General features: G+C 43.0%; 1 protein-coding gene across 4 annotated transcripts in view; it reads right to left on the reverse strand.

The window, feature by feature from the left end:
- si:dkey-49n23.1 (semaphorin-3D) overlaps positions 1-22,149 on the reverse strand; it is a 120,358-nt gene that overhangs the window by 18,087 nt on the left and 80,122 nt on the right. For 2 of the 4 annotated variants that reach the window (XM_020044930.3, XM_029113890.2), the window contains exons 5-16: positions 21,703-21,822; positions 21,298-21,391; positions 20,147-20,275; positions 16,628-16,800; positions 15,605-15,719; positions 12,981-13,050; positions 12,101-12,245; positions 10,140-10,362; positions 7,467-7,555; positions 6,153-6,194; positions 5,206-5,363; positions 3,302-3,387 (exon numbers count right to left, since the gene is read on the reverse strand). In XM_020044930.3, the coding sequence (XP_019900489.2) occupies positions 3,302-3,387; positions 5,206-5,363; positions 6,153-6,194; positions 7,467-7,555; positions 10,140-10,362; positions 12,101-12,245; positions 12,981-13,050; positions 15,605-15,719; positions 16,628-16,800; positions 20,147-20,275; positions 21,298-21,391; positions 21,703-21,822 (1,444 nt within the window). The remainder of the gene's footprint in view (positions 1-3,301; positions 3,388-5,205; positions 5,364-6,152; positions 6,195-7,466; positions 7,556-10,139; positions 10,363-12,100; positions 12,246-12,980; positions 13,051-15,604; positions 15,720-16,627; positions 16,801-20,146; positions 20,276-21,297; positions 21,392-21,702; positions 21,823-22,149) is intronic. The other 2 variants (XM_020044931.3, XM_020044932.3) reach the window with 2 other exon arrangements.

The raw sequence follows: 22,149 nt of genomic DNA on the forward strand, positions 1-22,149 counted from the left end.
AACACACTATACTGTACATGGAATTCATCAGTTAGTAGCTAGTGGCTTTTATTAGCAGTCTGGGATATGATTCATCAACAGTTTTAGAGAATGGTTCATTGAGAGTGAGTTGCCAATTGCAACTTTGAAGGACCTTCTGAACTTTATGGCAAAGATGGGTCAATGTGTGCATGTGTCCACAACATCACTACACAAATCTGGCCTCTATGGGAGGGTGGAAAGGACAAAAACGCTCCTTAAAAAAGGCAACATCAAGTACTGTTTGAGATTTGCCAGAAAGCATACGTCTTGTGATTTTGTGTCATCTAGCCTTTTAAAAATGTATGGACTAACTGTAAGTGACTAAAATGCTAAATGACAAAGAAAGTATATTCATACACAACCCAGTTTCCAAACATTTGAGACACTGTGCAATGAAAATCATTTAAACCCTATATTCAATAGAAAATAGTACAAAGTCAACATATCAAATGTTGAAACTGAGAAATGTTATTGTTTCTTGAAAAATAAATGCTCACTTTGAATTTGATGCCAGCAACACGTTTCATACAAGCTGGGACAGAGGCAACTAAAGACTGGAAAAGTTGTGTAATGCTTAAAAAGTAAACCTGGTGGAATATCACACAACTAATTAGGTCAATTGGCAACAGGTCAGTAACATAATGGGGAGGGGTTCACCACTCTGTGAAAGACTGTGGGGGCAAATAGTGCAACAATTTTAAGAGTCATCTACGGTACATAATATAATTAAAAGAGTCAGAGAATTCCAGAGAAATCTCTATCTGCAAGGGACAAGGCCAAAAACCACTACTGGATCGGCCATCTTTGGGCCCTCAGACGGAACTGAATTAAAAACAGACAATTCTGGAGTGGAAATCAGAGCATGAGCTCAGGAACACTTCCAGAAAACCATTGTCTGTGAACACAGGACGTCGCTGCATCCACAAATGCAAGTTAAAACTCTACCATGCAAAGAAGAAACCATATATAAACAAGATCCAGAACCACTGCCACCTTCTCTGGGCCCAAGCTCATTTAAGATGGACTGAGGCAAAGTGGAAAATTGTCCTGTGTATTCTTGAGAATCATGGATGCCGTGTCCTCCGGACTATAGAGAGGGACCATCCGGCTTGTTATCAGCACACAGTTCAAAAGCCAGCATTACAAAATGGTATGGGGGTGCAAATGGCATGGGTGACTTGCACACAGGGTGTGTTCCAACTATAGGGGGATCACACTTCTCAGCCTCCCCGGGAAAGTCTATGCCAGGGTTCTGGAGAGGAGAATACGGCCGATAGTAGAACCTCGGATTCAGGAGGAACAGTGTGGTTTTCGTCCGGGCCGTGGAACACTGGACCAGCTCTATACCCTCTACGGGGTGTTGGAGGGTTCATGGGAGTTTGCCCAACCAATCCACATGTGTTTTGTGGATTTGGAGAAGGCATTCGACTGTGTCCCTCGCGGCATCTTGTGGAGGGTGCTTCTGGAATATGGGGTCCTGGGTCCTTTGCTAAGGGCTGTCAGGTCCCTGTACAACCGAAGCAGGAGCTTGGTCCGCATTGCCGGCAGTAAGTCAGACTTGTTCCCAGTGCATGTTGGACTCCGGCAGGGCTGCCCTTTGTCACCGGTTCTGTTCGTAATTTTTATGGACAGAATTTCTAGGCGCAGCCAGGGGCCGGAGGGTGTCAGGTTTGGGGACCACACAATTTCGTCTCTGCTCTTTGCAGATGATGTTGTCGTGTTGGCCCCTTCTAACCAGGACCTTCAGCATGCACTGGGACGGTTTGCAGCCGAGTGTGAAGCGGTGGGGATGAAAATCAGTACCTCCAAATTCGAGGCCATGGTCCTCAGTCGGAAAAGGGTGGCTTGCCCACTTCAGGTTGGTGGAGAGTGCCTGCCTCAAGTGGAGGAGTTTAAGTATCTAGGGGTCTTGTTCACGAGTGAGGGAAGGATGGAACGGGAGATTGACAGACGGATCGGTGCAGCTTCTGCAGTAATGCAGTCGATGTATCGGTCTGTCGTGGTGAAGAAAGAGCTGAGCCGCAAGGCGAAGCTCTCGATTTACCAGTCAATCTACGTTCCTACTCTCACCTATGGTCATGAGCTTTGGGTCATGACCGAAAGGACAAGATCCCGGATACAGGCGGCCGAAATGAGCTTTCTCCGCAGGGTGGCCGGGCGATCCTTTAGAGATAGGGTGAGAAGCTTGGTCACCCGGGAGGAGCTCAGAGTAGAGCCGCTGCTCCTCCACATCGAGAGGGGTCAGCTGAGGTGGCTTGGGCATCTTTTTCGGATGCCTCCGGAACGCCTTCCTGGGAAGGTGTTCCGGTCCCGTCCCACCGGGAGGAGACCCCGGGGAAGACCTAGGACATGCTGGAGGGACTATGTCTCCCGGCTGGCCTGGGAACGCCTCGGTGTCCCCCCGGAAGAGCTGGAGGAAGTGTCTGGGGAGAGGGAAGTCTGGGCATCCCTGCTTAGACTGCTGCCCCCGCAACCCGGCCCCGGATAAGCGGAAGAAGATGGTATGGTATGGTATGGACTTGCACATCTGCAAAAGCACCATTAATGGTGAACAATATATACAGGTTTTGGAGCAACATATGCTGCCATCCAGACAACGTCTTTATCAGGAAAGGCCTTGCTTATTGCAGCAAGAAAATGACAAAACACATTCTGCATGTCTTACAACAGCATGGCTCCATAGTAAAATAGTATGGGTGCTAAACTGGCATGCCTGCAGTCCAGACCTGTCACCCTTTGAAAACATTTGGCACATTATGAAATGAAAAATATGACAAAGGAGACCCCAAACTGTTGAGCAGCTGAAATCCAAAATCAAGCAAGAATGGGAAAATATTTAACTTTCAAACCTACAGCAATTGGTCTCCTCAGTTCCCAGTGTTGTTAAAACAATAGGTAATGCAACACAACCTGTTGTTGGCTTGAAATTCAAAATGGGTATGTGTTTTTCCATTAACAATAACATTTCTCATTTTCGACATTTGATATGTTGTCTTTGTACTATTTTCAATGAAATATAGGGATACATGATTTGTACATCAAATCATGTATTCATTCTGTTTTTATTTTCATTTTACACAGTGTCCCAACTTTTTTAGAAATGGGGTTGTATCTACCAAAAGTTATGTTGACCTGCTCAAAGTTTCCACCCCAAATCAGCATTTAAATGATCTGGCTGGCCTGATCTATTAATTCATGAATTTACACTGCTAAGAATTTGCAATATTTAGTAGCAAAATGCTGATATACTGATTCTGGCATTTATATAAACACTCAGTACCATCGCCTAAACACTCATTACCGTCTCCAGCATCATGGCACTGGCTCATTGGATCCCCATGCTTCACGTCCTGGCGCCGAGCTCTCCTGGGGAGATAAACAACCAGATGGTTTGGATGTCATGATGGTGTCATAACTCTTAACAGCAATAAACTGATGAGGGCTTATAACTGTAGATGTCACTATAGTAACTGCAACTCTTTCCATGGTTCCCAAACAAAACAACCCAATAACACTGTAATACTGTAAAACTATAATGCTGAAATACTGTAATACTGAAAAACTGTTAAACAGTATCTACACACAAACTTTATAGAAATACTTTTGTTTCTTGCTCTTTAGAGTTTCAGGCTAGGTATCTGTATAAGCACTTAATGCTAATGTAAAAAAAAAAAAGAAGAGCTTTAAAGATTTCGTTGGACAGTCATTTAAAAGTAGACTGGTCTACACTTGATGTCATTGGATTGCTACAATAGTAAGCCATAGGGCTGCAAGATTGATAACATTGATAATAAAAATTGTTGGCAACGAATGTCATTATGGATTAGTTGGGTCTATACGAGGCGCAGCAAAAAAAATATATATTTTGAAAGATGGCCGGATGCTCCCCAGAGGGTACGACCCAAAACCTGCAACAGGAATACGATCCGTTTCCAGACTGGGACAGAGCTGAGTAATGGATTGTTTGAAGAATTACTCTATATGTCATCAGGATTCTCTTCTGGTGAGTAGACTTGTGAATTATATTTTTTTAATTATATTTTTCTTCATAAAAATATTTTTGTGAAGAAAAATATGAATTTTGGAGGAACTATCCCTTTAAAGTCAAGTCTACTTGAGCACATTTAATTTGTGTATAGTTGAGCAGCTCAGGCTAGCTAACCATTCACAGTGTTAATGAGGAATTAACCCATTAGTGTCATATTTGGTAAATTCTATATTTCTCCACAACAGAAATGTTAAAGCATTTAAATGCATCACAATTTCCATTAACATTTACAGCATCAGTCTCTCATCCAGCTTCATGATACTCTGGAATGCTTTTCCAACAGTCTTGAAAATGTTATAATTATAACCCTTTAGTTTTTGCATGTTTTTATTTGTTTTATAACCACTGCCTACTGTTGTTTTAATAACACCATTGTAAAATGATAAGAAAAACATTGAAGACTTCAGTGTATTTTAAATGAAACATTTTCATTTAATTCTGGTATTGATGTATTTTTTCTATCTAAGAAGTAATCAAAATAGTTGTTATTTGAAGGCCTAGTAAGCCTATAGACTCTGTGCACCAGCGTAGTGAGGAACTTCCGCTTTTGTCTAGAAGTCGTTATTGCAGTTTCCGGTTTACTTACTGATACTCATCCGCATTAGTAAACACCTAAACTCACAACAAGATGAGTGATGCTGTTGTACGGAGAAAAAAGAAATATAATGTATGTGACTCATTTAAGTTCCACGTAACGCAGATTTAAGCACAATTAATATCATATAGGACCAGATGTTTACTTCCTATGCCAGTTGTTATTTTTCAGTTTCGTTGTGAAATGAGGTTACAGTAGTAAAATAAAAGATGAGACCTGTTTTGGTGCTTTTTTGAGGCTATGGAATTTTAAGCTTCATTCAGGTTGGAAGAGGCTGAACGAAGGTTTGTTTCAGTTCACTTGCTATGGGGACACGCTAGTGTTCCAGCTCAGCCAGTGTTCTTTTGCCGTTTTTGAGGCTAGGGTGAATTTTTATGCGTTCTATGTGGGATTAGACCGATATCGCTAGGCTGTGGGATTAGACCGATATCGCTAGGCTGTGAGATTAGACCGATATCGCAAGGCTGTGGGATTAGACCGATATTGCTAGGCTGTGGGATTAGACCGATATCGCTAGGCTGTGGGATTAGGGAGCAGGTACCTCTTGTTGGTGGGGAAGTATCTGCTGCAGGTGAGCCCATCCCAAGCACAGTAGGGATCCCTGGCCAGGCAGCAGTCAACACAGCCCTTCCCATAGAGATGGCAACGCTGCAGGGACAGCTGGACCACGCCCTCCTCACTGCTCACATAAAGCTGTTGCTGTTGACACACGTATACCACGATGATTAGTGGCCAACACCCTCCAGTCATCTTCTCAGAGAGGCCACTAGTCACCAGAGAGGGTGTCAACATCTCAGAGAGGCCACTAGTCACCAGAGAGGGTGTCAACATCTCAGAGAGGCCACTAGTCACCAGAGAAGGTGTTAACATCTCAGAGAGGCCACTAGTCACCAGAGAGGGTGTCAACATCTCAGAGAGGCCACTAGTCACCAGAGAAGGTGTTAACATCTCAGAGAGGCCACTAGTCACCAGAGAGGGTGTCAACATCTCAGAGAGGCCACTAGTCACCAGAGAGGGTGTCAACATCTCAGAGAGGCCACTAGTCACCAGAGAGGGTGTCAACATCTCAGAGAGGCCACTAGTCACCAGAGAGGGTGTCAACATCTCAGAGAGGCCACTAGTCACCAGAGAGGGTGTCAACATCTCAGAGAGGCCACTAGTCACCAGAGAGGGTGTCAACATCTCAGAGAGGCCACTAGTCACCAGAGAGGGTGTCAACATCTCAGAGAGGCCACTAGTCACCAGAGAGGGTGTCAACATCTCAGAGAGGCCACTAGTCACCAGAGAGGGTGTCAACATCTCAGAGAGGCCACTAGTCACCAGAGAGGGTGTCACGAGCACTCAAGGTCCTGTGGTAAAATGAATTGTTTGCGACGATTACTGGTGTTTTACTGACACTGAGAATTGTCTCAAACACACACTCACTCAAACACACACCCAAACACACACTCAGTCAAACATTCACTTCTGTATGGTATACTCACTCACCCGTTTGGTAGACAGCTCCATGCTAAGAATGGGGATGTGACTCTGCAGAACCAAAACACAAAATCACACGGTTTAACAGGTCACATCGCACAAAAAAATCTATGTGTGAGTGTGTGTGTGTGTGTGTAGGGAATGAACACTCCTCTTGAAGACCCAGAACAGTGAGAGCATTTTCTAGCTCAGTGATCCATATCAACTTGTGACATTGTTATTCAATGACCCCGCCAGCCTGAGTCTGCCTCCTATTCAGACGTCTCTCAGAGGGGAGCAACCCATCAGTCGTCTGTCAAGTGTTTCATCTCACTCACTGTTAAACACACACATATGGAGACACACACACTGACCTGGGGACCTGTGTGTGTTTTTCCCTTTAGGAAGTGTCATTACCGGGCCCATGTCTGTCTGTTTACCCTGCCATTCTCCAGGGTTCCTGGTTAACCCCAAACCAAGGCCTGGGCATCTCACATTCAACCCCCCAGGGCTGGTGAAAACTAATGATGTCACGTAAACATGACATCTGTGGTTTGAACACAAGTCTGTGGAGGTTATATCAAGACATTTCCCTCCCCCCATAATTCCACATTAACGGTGAACAACTATCCTAATTGTTAAGCAAAGACCAGTTCCTCATGTCCGCAGTAGTCTATATACAAAGGTAAAACTGATCTTAGATTAGCAATTCTGACGATTGAAAATATTTAGTCTATTCCATAGACTCTCCTATTCTCATCATTCACTTGTCATCTTCCCCTACTCTTCTCCTCCTTTTCCATTACACAAGTTTGAATGTCCATATATATAAAAATTCTTTAGAAAAAAATGTCTGTCTGTTTTTCCTCTTAGGAGGTTGGTTATTTTAGTAAAGTATGGGAAGCTGGTGTGAATGTCAGGCACAGTCCGAAGAGACTAACAGATTGAAGTCTTGAGAAAATAAACCATATTAGCCAACACTCTAGTACCTAGGCCTTATCTACACTCTAGTACCTAGGCCTTATCTACACTCTAGTACCTAGGCCTTATCTACACTCTAGTACCTAGGCCTTGTCTATACATAGTACATAGCCCTTCGCTACACCCTAGTACCTAAGTCTTATCTATACCCTAGAACCTAGGCCTTATCTAAACCCTAGTACATAGCCCTTCACTATACCTTAGTACATAGCCCTTCTCTACATCCTAGCACTAGCCCTTCTCTACATCCTAGTACTAGCCCTTCTCTACATCCTAGCACTAGCCCTTCTCTACATCCTAGTACTAGCCCTTCTCTACATCCTAGTACCTAGCCCTTCTCTGAAACCCATGCGGCCATCACACCTGGAACACAGTCAGCTCCTCCAGTATGATCTCCTCAGTCTCTGTATTGTCCTTGGGAACAGACACCACTTTCAGGACCTTGCCGTTATCTGGAGAGAAGGGAGGTAGTCAGAATCACCTTTATTTACACAAAATCACAATGAGATTTGGTACAATGGTGCCAGGGTGGTGGATTCTAAATCTATAACGGATGAAGAGCATAACAACATGAAAAGTAAATAAGAAATGAATATTGGGGGCTTTTATAATTCAGCTATTTTATTTACGGTTGCGGAGATGGCTGGATGTGATGACTGTTGTCCAATGAGTTGATATGGAGTGGAGATCTGCCATTTATGCTGTGATGTGAGAAATCCTTAGTGCTATTAGATGTGTGTGTGTTTGTGTGTGTGTTTGAGTGGGTGCTCTGTCATCTGAATTAATTGTGTGTAGGCCCAAATGTAATCCTATTGGCAGGGATAATGGGGTACTGTGATATACATGAGGTAGGGTATTTCAACTCAGGATGTGACCTAGTAGCAGATGTCAGAGGTGATTCCAGGTGCCACTGTTCACTATTCTAAGTGGAAGACCTTCAGTCAGACAGAGCTTCTGAGAAAGAGCTGCGCTAGCTTACTTTATCTGCCTGATGAATGGATCTATCCAGGTGATCCCACATGTGGAACTCCATTCAAATCACAAGACATTGCTTTGCTTATTGGCAGTTCAAGTAGTGACATAATTTACCATGTCTTCATTCAGCTAATAAGATTCATTTTGTTGAAGACTAGGTAAGAAATCAAACAGACGCATGGTGCCTATGACAGCTCCAAGTCAGTAGGGCCAGGAGAAGAAGGTTCTGGAACACTGATCACACTAACTCTCATGAGCTGGTCCACTGGAGACGAGTCCGGTCTGGTTTATCAGTCTCAGAGCTGATAGTGGTTCCCACGGCATCCATTCCCACGGATGAGTGATTGTGGCTCTTTGCCCTGGGACCATCCTGACATTATCATTTAGAGCCAACCATGCTAGTCCTGAGTCAATTGATGTGTGTGTGTGTGTGCGTAGTTATGTGTGTGTATGCATGTTATTGTGTGCGTATGAGGGTATGTGTGTGTGTGTGTGTGGGTTTGCATGAGCGTGCATGTGTTGTGCATGCTGAACTCATCTTAAAGCAAACAGAAAGCACTTGGCAAATAAATATGTGTCTGTGCTGAGGACAATCACCTCATGGAGGTGACAAAGGTCTCAGAGAGTGTCAGGGTCTCTGAGAGTGTGTGTGTCAGGGTCTCTGAGAGTGTGTGTGTGTCAGGGTCTCAGAGCGTGTGTGTACGTCAGGGTCTCAGAGAATGTATGTGTGTCAGGGTCTCAGAGAGTGTGTGTGTGTCAGGGTCTCAGAGAATGTATGTGTGTCAGGGTCTCAGAGAATGTATGTGTGTCAGGGTCTCAGAGAGTGTGTGCGTGTCAGGGTCTCAGAGAGTGTGTGTGTGTCAGGGTCTCAGAGAGTGTGTGTGTGTCAGGGTCTCAGAGAATGTATGTGTGTCAGGGTCTCAGAGAGTGTGTGCGTGTGTGTCAGGGTCTCAGAGAGAGTGTGTGTGTCAGGGTCTCAGAAAGTGTGTGTCAGGGTCTCAGAGTGTGTGTGTGTCAGGGTCTCAGAGAGTGTGTTTTAAGGTGTCATGGAGACCATGTAACAGCTGCTATTGCCTCACTATAAATCCTGATTAGATTTCTCTTACTCATAGAGGCTTAGGTACCCTGGGGCTCTGTTTATCCACCGTTTCCAAGAAACGGTTGTACAATGTAGTCTGGGGAAAATGTATGTGTATATTTTTTTATATTAGATTTTAGTCATTCAGTTGAAATTTCCATAATGATTAATACAATGACTAATGATATCTGTCCTGTTTACTGAGGTACATTATCTTAAGCCCAATTCCATTAATTTACTGTTGATATCTGTCCTCTGTTTACTGAGGTACATTATCTTAAGCCCAATTCCATTCATTTACTGTTGATATCTGTCCTCTGTTTACTGAGGTACATTATCTACAGCCCAACTCCATTCATTTACTGTTGATATCTGTCCTCTGTTTACTGAGGTACATTATCTACAGCCCAACTCCATCCATTTACTGTTGATATCTGTCCTCTGTTTACTGAGGTACATTATCTACAGCCCAACTCCATTTATGTTCTGTTGATATCTGTCCTCTGTTTACTGAGGTACATTATCTACAGCCCAACTCCATTTATGTTCTGTTGATATCTGTCCTCTGTTAACTGAGGTACATTATCTACAGCCCAATTCCATTTATGTTCTGTTGATATCTGTCCTCTGTTAACTGAGGTACATTATCTACAGCCCAACTCCATTCATTTACTGTTGATATCTGTCCTCTGTTTACTGAGGTACATTATCTACAGCCCAACTCCATCCATTTACTGTTGATATCTGTCCTCTGTTTACTGAGGTACATTATCTACAGCCCAACTCCATTTATGTTCTGTTGATATCTGTCCTCTGTTAACTGAGGTACATTATCTACAGCCCAACTCCATTTATGTACAGTTGATATCTGTCCTCTGTTAACTGAGGTACATTATCTACAGCCCAACTCCATTTATGTTCTGTTGATATCTGTCCTCTGTTAACTGAGGTACATTATCTACAGCCCAACTCCATTCATTTACCTGTGCCCAGGTGCAGTACATCGTACTGTCCGTCCTCAGCATCCACCCTGTCCACTACCACCTTTCGTAGGATGTGTGGCACGTTGACCTGCATGAAGACAGGCTGGCGGGTGGCGGGAAGAATCGGCTCCCACATCAGCTGATGACCCCTCATGAAGCTGACGAGATCATCAGGGAAGTCACGCGTTGACTTGTGGAGGGGGTCATATGTCTCACTGGGACACTGAGGAGAGGAACAATGCAGACAGACGTTTTTATGTCAAAGAGAGACATGTAACTTTTCAAAGTAAAGAGGGATATGTAACTGGTCAAAGTAAAGAGTAATATGTAACTGATCAAAGTATATAGGGATATTTAACTGATCAAAGTAAAGAGTAATATGTAACTGATCAAAGTAAAGAGGGATATGTAACTGGTCAAAGTAAAAAGTAATATGTAACTGGTCAAAGTATATAGGGATATGTAACTGGTCAAAGTAAAGAGTAATATGTAACTGCACAAAGTAAAGAGGGATAGGTAACTGGTCAAAGCATAGAGGGATATGTAATTGGTCAAATTAAAGAGAGATGTAAATGGTAAAAAAAATTGGTAAAATAACAATACATTTCCAAATTAAACCCATCAGTGTGGATGTAATTCACTACCTCACAGCATATAAGGTTATTCAATCAGGTGTAAATTACAGGTGGTATTATATAACAGATATTATTTCCAACCCAGTGAAGCATGAGTATCGTATTAGAAGTCTGTGTGTCTGTGTTGGGACAGCCGCATTTAAACAGCTATTATTTCCTTTGAACTGTGTCGGCCATTGAATGAGTGCCGTTCAGTGACTCTAATCAGAGGTTACCATAGCAAATGCTGATGGAAAGCTGTTAACAGAACCTCCATAATGACCTCACCCTGGTGGTAATCAACCACATCAAAGAAACTGTGTTTTCTTGTGTGTGTGTGTGTGTGTGTGTGTGTGTGTGTATGTGTATGTACACGTATCCAAGGAACTTCGAGTATGGGTGTCTGTGTGATAGTTAACATTTTTACTGAATTCTGTATGTTTGTGTTAGTCATGCATGTCCATGGAGTCGCTTCACTGCCTGCAGTATCCCCTAACAGGCGGCCGTAACAACACAACCTCAGCCAGCCACTTCAGACAGAGCACTAAAACATATGGAGAATTCCCCTGAAGGCTGTCACTGACAGGATACAGCACCAAGGCTGGTACATGTGTCATGCTTCACGCTTCATGCAAACACAGCCACTGAGACTACTACTGTGAAATGAATGCTGTGAGACTAAGGCCTCACTGCAAATCTAACTGTGCAATCGAGCAAGTTGGGGGGGTAAGGTAGTATGTGCAACTGAAATACAGGGAGAGCAGCAGTGAGGTTCCTGAGGTCGTCACATACATGTGACAACGGAAAACTTCCATTATCAGACTTTGCAAGACAGTGTCAGAGTCCAGTAGTACAAGGGAGTAGTGCAACAAGGTCCCTGAAAGGCATTACTATGCGGTGGGCGGGCGGGTATGGTTATGGTTTGAGACAAGTGCTGTGAGACTAGAGCTGTGAGACTAAAGCTGTGAGACTAGTGCTGTGAGACTAGGGCTGTGAGACTACTGCTGTGAGACTAGTGCTGTGAGACTAGAGCTGTGAGACTAGGGCTGTGAGACTAGAGCTGTGAGACTAGGGCTGTGAGACTAGGGCTGTGAGACTAGAGCAGCATTCGGTTCATTCCAAAATTAGCATTAAGACCTGGCTTCAAGATGTTTTATAAGCTTGTTTTAAACAACTCATGGTTGACTGTCCATTTGTCTGTCTGTTTGCCCAAACTGCTAGCAAAATGTTTGTCTTCCTAATAAATTAATGAGCTGTTTCTGTTTTTATTCAGGTTTTCTGCCTGCCTGTCTGACACTGCTTTGTCACTTTAAACAAACATTGAAAGTGTCTGTGGTGAAAACTGACCGTGCCGGGTCGTGGATATGGAATCCTGCCCTTGAACTCCACCCAGCGGTGGTCAGGGCCTTCCTTATGGGCGAAGGGACCGTTGAATGCTGCTCGGATAGAGGCCATGGAGTAAACACAAACAGCCGAGCCTTTGAACACTGAACTATGGCAGAGAAGACATGCAGGGGAAGGGGGTTACAATGGGACTTCAGCGAAAGACAACAGACACATTCATCTGAATCTGGGAGGGACAAGAGAAGAGACAAGGAGAAAATGTGGAGAGGAGCAGGCAGCCTAGTAATGGGGTTAGAGTATAGGGCCAGTCACCATTAGGTCGCTGGTTCAAGCCTCTCTGTGGACAAGGTGACAGTAAAACCTGTGACATTGAACAAAGAGTGTTTGCCAAATTACCTAAATGAAAAATGTAAATGGGAGAAGTGTGGCGGGACAGGGGTGAGGGGGGTTGGGATCAGGGGCTTTGGGGTGATAGGGGTCAGGTGGGTTTGGGGTCAGGGGGGTTTGGGGTGAGTGAAGTAAGTGGTAGCACGGTTCTGGGGGGTTACAATAACACATCCATTTGAGCCTGTGCCCCGTTGACTCCCAGGGGGCTACTTCAGCGCGGGACGGGAAGCGAACACGTGTTGGGCTGATTGGCTGTTTGTTTTGTTAGGAACCGGATAACATCCTTTAAACGTTCTTTCAATATGCTGTTTCTTTCTCACTCTGACATACATATTTAACTGTTTACAGAAATTCAGGGATATTGTATATTTCCAGTTAGACCTAGATTTACTAGAATTACTAAATATAATTAGTAGAATTCAACCTCATTGCTCATTAGCTACTGTAAGTTTAAACCATGTTACATCCAGATTTGGCTTAAAACCCCTCAGCTCACCTGGAGGTCGAGAACACTCCATAGATGATGGGGTTCTGGGAGTCTTTGGTCTCCAACATGAATATGTCCTCTGAAAATAAACACAGTTGGGAAGCAGAGTTAGAGATTACTAATCGTCTATACCACAGGATTAGCGGAGTCCTATACCACAGGATTAGCTGAGTCCTATACCACAGGATTAGCTGAGTCCTATACCACAGGATTAGCGGAGTCCTATACCACAGGATTAGTGGAATCCTATACCACAGGATTAGCTGAGTCCTATACCACAGGATTAACTGAGTCCTATACCACAGGATTAGTGGAGTCCTATACCACAGGATTAACTGAGTCCTATACCACAGGATTAGCTGAGTCCTATACCACAGGATTAGCTGAGTCCTATACCACAGGATTAACTGAGTCCTATACCACAGGATTAGCGGAGTCCTATACCACAGGATTAGCTGAGTCCTATACCACAGGATTAGCTGAGTCCTATACCACAGGATTAACTGAGTCCTATACCACAGGATTAGCGGAGTCCTATACCACAGGATTAACTGAGTCCTATACCACAGGATTAACTGAGTCCTATACCACAGGATTAGCTGAGTCCTGCACCACAGGCTTAGCAGAGTCCTATAGGCATTTTCCCAATGTCTCTAAAAACCGCAGCCATTAAGCCCCTATTAAAACAGAGAACACTGGCTTCCGACTTCACCACAGTACTGAAATGGCCCTGATAAAGGTTTTAAATGATATACGGCTAAATACTGATTCCAATAAAATTGAATTTGACACTGTAGATCATAGAACACTTCTAGAAAGGCTGAAACATTGGTTAGGACTCTCCTGGACAGTCCTAAATTGGTTCAGAGCTTATCTAGATGGCCAGAGATACTTTGTCACAATTGGTGATCATGAATCTGATAGGGTGGCTATGACATGCAGAGTTCCACAGGGATCAGTTCTCGGACCGCTCCTGTTCAATCTCTATATGCTACCTCTGGGACAAATTCTACAGAACAACATTAACTACCATAGGTATGCAGATGATACTGAAATATATATGGCTATCGAACCATATGACAACAGCTCAATAGAGTCACAGTGTCACTGTATAAAGCACATACATACCTGGATGAACCAAAATTGTCTACAATTAAACCAAGATAAAAGATGATTGTGTTTGGCAACAAAAACAAAAGAACAAGTATTAGTAAAGAGCTGGATTCTCGGGCCCTTAAAACCAGGGATCAAGTGCGTAATCCTGGTGTTCTGATAGACTCAGACCTCACAATTAACATTCATATCAAAGCGGTCACCAAAACAGCATTCTATCATCTAAAAAATATAGCCAGAATCAAAGGCTTGGTGTCCAAAAAAGACCAAGAGATGCTCATCCATGCTTTTATCTCTAGTAGGGTTGACTACTGTAATGGCCTCTTAACTGGACTCCAAAAAGACTGCAAAACAGCTGCAGCTCATTCAGAATGATGCTGATAGAATGTTAACCAGGACCAAGAGAAGAGAACCCATCACTCCGTTTCTTAAATCATTGCACTGGCTTCCAGTCAGTTTCAGAATCGATTTTAAAGTGGTGCTTTTAGTTTATAAATCACTGAATGGTTTAGGCCCCGAATACATTTCTGATATATTTGAAAAATATAAACCGAGCAGCGCTCTTAGATCCATGAACACAGGTCAGCTAATAGAGCCCAGAGTCCAAACTTAACATGGTCAATCTGTGTTTAGCAGTTATGCTGCACACAACTGGAATAAAGTACCAGAAGATCTTAGACGTGCCCAAACGTATCAACTGTTTTTAAATCCAGGTTAAAAACACTTCTATTGACACGCCCCTATGACTGAGCTATTATAGCTTCTTATGTTTTTTCCCCATTTCTATTCTATTTCTATTTTCTCATTCTATGTTTTTTTATTATGATGTTGTTTTGATGTTCTCATTTGAGTATCTGTTTTTATGCTATTGTATTTTAATTATTTAAATTTTTATTTGTAAAGCACACTTAATTGAAATGGTTCAATGTATGAATTGTGCTATACTAATAGATTTGCTTGCTTGCTATACCACCGGCTTAGCAGAGCCCTGTACTTACAGGATAATTGTTTCTAATGTAAAGCAATTTAAATTGCTCTGTGTATGAAATGTGTTATAGAAATATATCATCAGAACAAGTTTGCATCATTATACCTTTCATTTAATGTTCTAATACCAAGCACTTTACACATGCAGTAAAGACAGGCTACATTTGAAAGGGATAGAAGTGGGGAGGAGTTCAGCATTAAAATAAGAGAAACACTAAAGCAGTTCAATTCAAATATACAGTATGTCATCCAATGTTGTAATGAATGGACTGCTGTTGTAGCACTGTCTCCATTTGAGATGCATATGCAGTTAAAAGACTTACAGAGTTAGCGTCAGGTAGACAGGCATGATGTAAAAATGTATCCTGAGTTGGAACTTGAAGCTAACTGACAGCTGGCTAGCTATGGATTACCCTGATAAGGTACAAAACCATTCCCTGGACAGTTTCTCATATTGTACACCTAAGTGCTGGAATCAGTGAACCAACAAACCAGTAGCGCATCAGGCAAACTGAACGAATAAAGCCACATACCAAGTTCATCAAACTGAGTGTCAATTCCGCCAGGTCCAGACACCGAACACACCAGCCGAGCCTTGAGGAAGGTACTCCAACGATTAATCAGACTTCTCTTCCCTCCAATGTCATTCTGATGGGAGACAGAGGAGACATTGAAAAAGCAGTAACTGTAGGATCTGAGGTAAGATCTGTAAGAAAATTTTGTCATGGTTTCAGAGGGTAAACAGGACTGTCAAGCCAACATATTTACCCAGGTCTCTACAGACTTACTATCCATTCAACATCTTTACCCAGGTCTCTATTGTAGTACCATCCATTCAACATCTTTACCCAGGTCTCTACAGTCTTACCATCCATTCAACATCTTCCCCAGGTCTCTATTGTAGTACCATCCATTCAACATCTTCTCCAGGTCTGTACTGTAGTACATCCATTCAACATCTTTCCCCAGGTCTCTACAGTCTTACCATCCATTCAACAACTTTACCCAGGTCTCTATTGTAGTACATCCATTCAACATCTTAACCCAGGTCTCTATTTTAGTACCATCCATTCAACATCTTTACCCAGGTCTCTATTGTAGTACCATCCATTCAACATCTTTACCCAGGTCTCTACAGTCTTACCATTCATTCAACATCTTCCCCATGTCTCTATTGTAGTAGCATCCATTCAACATCTTCCCCAGGTCTGTACTGTAGTACATCCATTCAACATCTTTACCCAGGTCTCTACAGTCTTACCATCCATTCAACATCTTTACCCAGGTCTCTACAGTAGTGCCATCCATTCAACATCTTTACCCAGGTCTCTACAGTCTTACCATCCATTCAACATCTTTACCCAGGTCTGTACTGTAGTACATCCATTCAACATCTTTACCCAGGTCTGTACTGTAGTACATCCATTCAACATCTTTACCCAGGTCTGTACTGTAGTACATCCATTCAACATCTTTACCCAGGTCTGTACTGTAGTACATCCATTCAACATCTTTACCCAGGTCTGTACTGTAGTACATCCATTCAACATCTTTACCCAGGTCTGTACTGTAGTACATCCATTCACCTTGCAGACTCGTGCCACCCTGCTATAGACCCTCCTGTCCCACTGGCTGGATTCCACAGCGGTCTCCTTGAAGAAGAAGTAGACCTTGTCATCGTCCACACTGTGGGTATCAGGGATGGAAAAGGAACCCACAAACTCTGGCTCTGAATGAGGGGAGGAAAATACATCACAACGGAGCAGGAAATTACATCAGGATGAAAAAAGTAGATTATAAGAACCCTTCAGATCAGTTTAGAACAAGGCTGTTGGAATCCCATCCTCAATGCGCCATACACTTCATCCTGTCCTTCTAATCATGAACTAAGTCAGATCAGTCAGGCTGTGTGCTGAGCCCCCTCCTGTACTCCCTCTTCACCCATGACTGCGTTCCTGTACACAGTTCCAACACCATGGGCAAGTTCGCAAACGTCACCACGGTGGTAGGCCTGATCAGTGACAATGACGAGTCAGCCTACAGGGAGGAGGTCAAGTCATAGGCCGCATGGCGCGTTGACAACAACCTGACCCTCAACGCAAAGAAAATCAAGGATCTCACTGTGAATTACAGGAAGTCTAAAGGCTGCAGTCATGCCCCAGTTCTCATTGGTGGCACTGAGGTGGAGTGTGTGTCCAGCTTCAAATTCCAGGGTATCCACATCTCAGAGGACCTCTCCTGGTCCATCAACACCTCAGCCCTGGTCAAAGAGCCCCATCCTGTACTTCTTGAGGAGGCTGAAGAAGGCCCGTCTGTCTTCCCGAATCCTTGTGAACTTTTACCACTGCAGAATCAAGAGCATTCACACTAACTGCGCCACAGTGTGGTTTGGTGGATGCTCCGTGGCCGACTGGAAGGGTTGGTGAAAACCACCCAGCTCATCACAGGTGCTTAGCTCCTTCCATCAGGCAGGTGGTACAGGTCTCTTCGTTCCCGCACCAGCAGGCTCAGGAACAGTTTCTTTCCATCTACTGTAACCCTGCTGAACTCTGTGACCCATCACTAACCACACCCACCTGCCCACTGCATAGTACTGCCTCTCAGGGACCTTGTTGCACTACTGTCTTGTACTACTGGACTCTGACACTGCTTTGCAAAATCTGATCAGTAGGTTTTCAGTTGTAACATGTACGTGACTTCTTTGGGAATCCCACTGCTGCTATCCCTACATCTCAGCTGCACATACTTCCTTACATCTCCAACTTTCTCGATGCACCATCAGAATTGACTTTTCTCACTTCTAGATACACTATATTGAATACTTGTAAATTTTATGCCCTCCTCTGTTTACCTTCATTGCTCATTTAGAATTGCCTGTATTTGCATTCATTGCATATCTATACATTCCACTTGTAACATATACTACAGTACGTTTTAACAGCTAATTGGCCATTTGTGAATGATATTGATACAGTTAAACTGACTAATGTTTCTTACTAAGTTTACCTCCACCACATATAGCGTCATTGAACTGTTAGCTTTTACCACTGGCCGTTTTAACAGCTTATAAGCCAGTAAAAGGCTTTACCAGTATCTACTAACTTACTGGAATAGTCATAGGAATTGATTGAGCAATTGCTAGCGAGTCAAAGCTATTTCATTTCATGGCATAAGAACATACAGTGGGGAGAACAAGTATTTGATACACTGGCGATTTTGCAGGTTTTCCTATTTACAAAGCATGTAGAGGTCTGTAATTTTTATCATAGGTACACTTCAACTATGAGAGACGGAATCTAAAATAGAAATTGAGTAAGCTGAGCCAGCTAAGAAGAGTGAATGTCCTGAACAAGGCTGGAATGGGCTACAGGACAATAGGCAAGCAGTTTGGTGAGAAGGCAACAACTGTTGGCGCCATTATTTGAAAATGGAAGAAGTTCAAGATTACGGTCAATCTCCCTCGGTCTGGGGCTCCATGCAAGATCTCACCTCGTGGGGCATCAATAATCATGAGGAAGGTGATGGATCAGCCCAGAACTACATGGCAGGACCTGGTCAATGACCTGAAGAGAGCTGGGACCACAGCCTCAAAGAAAACCATTAGTAACACACTATGCAGTCATGGATTAAAATACTGCAGCGCTTGCAAGGTCCCCCTGCTCAAGCCAACGCATGTCCAGGCACATCTGAAGTTTGCCAATGACCATCTGGATGATCCAGAGGAGGAATGGGAGAAGGTCATGTGGTCTGATGAGAACCTGAAGGATCTGGAGAAGGTCTGTATGGAGGAGTGGGTCAAAATCCCTGCTGCAGTATGTGCAAACCTGGTCAAGAACTACAGGAAACGTATTATCTCTGTAATTGCAAACAAAGGTTTCTGTACCAAATATTAAATTTGGCTTTTCTGATGTATCAAATACTTATGTCATGCAATAAAATGCAAATCAATTATTTAAAAACCATACAATGTGATTATTTTAGATTCCGTCACTCACATTTGAAGAATACCTATGATGAAAATTACAGACATCTACATGACTTCTAGCTTCTCTAACCACTACGCTATTTAACAAGGGGTAGTCAGTCAGTCAGTCAGTCAGTAAGAGACATTCACTCTTCTTAGCTGGCTCAGCTTACGCGGTCCGGCTAAAAAACAAAAAACAGCTAGTGTTTCGGGAGAAACTGAAGAGCACTGAACTCAGGGATGATCTATGGCCTTGTAGGTCCAAATCAATACATATAATAAGGACAGATAGGGGATCTGCAGTCATCTGGAATCTGATAATTAGTTGACAAGTTGATTCAGGTGTGTTAGCTCTGAAAAACAGCTAACACCTGGAATGGCTAAGATTTCCCTGGACTAGGTTTAAATTGACTCTGGACACAGTCCACATGCATTTATTAATTATTACAACTTGTCCTCTTAAAATGTTCACCTGGCACAGCAAGAAAATGACTGGTTATCCCTCTGAACCTGATCCTCTCTAGGTTTCTTCCTAGCCTTCTCAGGGAGGTTTTCCTAGCCACTGAAATCTAACATTGTTGTTGTTTGCTTATTGGGGTTTCAGGCTGGGTGTTTTCTAAAAGTACTGTATGTAAAAAGTATGTAAAAAGGTACTTATGAATACATTTGATTGATTGAGGTTTGAGAACCCCGGTCTGGAGCACACTGTGGTCTCCACAGTGATACACAGATTCCACCAGTTAAAGCAGTCAAATGGGTGGGACCAGCACCTTCACTGGCTGACACCTCCAGATGGCCCAGCTGCATGTTCAACCAGGTCATATGGAGTGACAAAACTGCCAATTTTCACAATGGTTGCCTAATAGAGAAGGAACCAACTAACTCAGCTCTGTGTGAAGAGGAAATTACCTCATGATAAGAACACGAACAATATCATTGAGTCACTGCAACAGTGAACGTTTGTCCCACTTGCTGACAAATACTGGTCAGAATTTGAAGAGTAGAGAAAGTCCAAATAATAACTTTTTCCTCCTCAAAATGATGACAGGATAGGCCAGAACCTCAAATGGGTGCAGCCAAGGATAAGAGTCAGGGCTTGGATCTGTCTTACCATTCAGCCAGTGGTCTTGGTAGGCTTCCGTACGAATGTAGTGCTGGCTGCTGCTGTGAACTGAGCTACGGAAGATGGCTGCGTTGGCCCCCATGAAATCCACAGACGTCCCTGCATACAAGTCTCCATCTATGGGGAAAGAGGAATTACACTGTTACCCCCTTCAGCTGCCGAGGTGCCGCCACCTCATTAAAATACCCCGTTATGTCATTGATCACAGTGCATTACGGCCTGTATTCCTCATTAACCTCGGATGACAAACAACCAAAAGGACTACTTCGACATTTTCTAATGACACAAAAATGTGCAGCTTTCATTGTACAGGAAACTACAACAATTGATGTCTTTGGGGAGCTGAACCTGTGGCCAAAATATATTACTAAAGTACATAACACTTTTGACAGATGTTTATTCACAGGAAGATATATTGCTTCAGTGAATATTGAATTCAGCTTAAGCTTTTGGATATTCTATCACATGGAGGCACCATGAAACTCCTAAAAACAGGCTGGAGCGAGGCCTGGGTTCCCGCCTCAGCAGTCTGTAATTATGAACCGTGTACTTTATGTACTGAGGTCCGCTGGGATTCAGGTCCACTTCAAAGTAAAATCACTCTCTGAACGGGGCTCCCTCTCCATACAGTATTACATTCACTGAACCCAGGTCTATACTGTCACTAAGAACCATACAGTATTACATTCACTGAACCCAGGTCTATACTGTAAATAAGAACCATACAGAATTACATACACTGAAACCAGGTCTATACTGTCACTAAGAACCATACAGTATTACATACACTGAACCCAGGTCTATACTGTCACTAAGAACCATACAGTATTACATACACTGAACACAGGTCTATACTGTCACTAAGAACCATACAGTATTTCATTCACTGAACCCAGGTCTATACTGTAAATAAGAACCATACAGAATTACATACACTGAAACCAGGTCTATACTGTCACTAAGAACCATACAGTATTACATACACTGAACACAGGTCTATACTGTCACTAAGAACCATACAGTATTTCATTCACTGAACCCAGGTCTATACTGTAAATAAGAACCATACAGTATTACATACACTGAACCCAGGTCTATACTGTCACTAAGAACCATACAGTATCACATTCATGACCTACCAGTGAGCCGGGCAGTGAAGGATTCCTGTGGACTGAAGGGACATCTTCCCCTCCCAGACTCAACAGCATGGTACTTGAGATGGAACAATGGTTCCTAGGAGACACAGAAAACCATATATAGTAGTTCTGTTCTATACATTTTTTGCTCTGATTAATTATGTATGCAACAGCATCCAGTCTCCATTGAACCTCAGGTAGGAAAGAGTCTCCAACCTGTTAGATAAACTGTTGGTTTTCAAAACGTACTTAATCGCCTTTCACCAACCGCATGTTCATACCAAATTTCTCCCAAAGGAAGAAAGAGATGTGAGATCTAATGTAAGCTATATACAGTACCTCCACAAGTCCTATTTAAAACAGAAAGAAAATTCACATCAAGTCTCTTTCATTGCATGTTCTGGTCACCTCTGTGCTGTGTCCTAGGTCTATGTAGGTGCATTGTGGGTAGTAGGCCCCAGTTCCACAGACGTAGATGTGGGTCTTATTGAAGGACTGGAGGAGACGAACGTAGTTTCCACAGTCAGTCTAAAAAACACAGCACACTGACATTACTATGCAATATCTCACAAAAGTGAGTACACCTCTCACATTTTGGCAAATATTTGATAATATATTTACATGTGAGAACACTGAAGAAATGACACTTTACTACAATGTAAAGTAGTAAGTGTACAGCTTGTATAACAGTGTAAATTTGCTGTCCCCTCAAAATAACTCAACGCAGCCTTTAATGTCTAAGCTGCTGGCAACAAAAGTGAGTACACCCCTAAGTGAAAATGTCCAAATTGGGCCCAAAGTTTCAATACATTGTGTGACCACCCTTATTTTCCAGCACTGCCTTAACCATCTTGG

Source organism: Esox lucius, chromosome 17 (assembly GCF_011004845.1).
Source record: "Esox lucius isolate fEsoLuc1 chromosome 17, fEsoLuc1.pri, whole genome shotgun sequence".
Classification (NCBI taxonomy): Eukaryota; Metazoa; Chordata; class Actinopteri; order Esociformes; family Esocidae; genus Esox; species Esox lucius.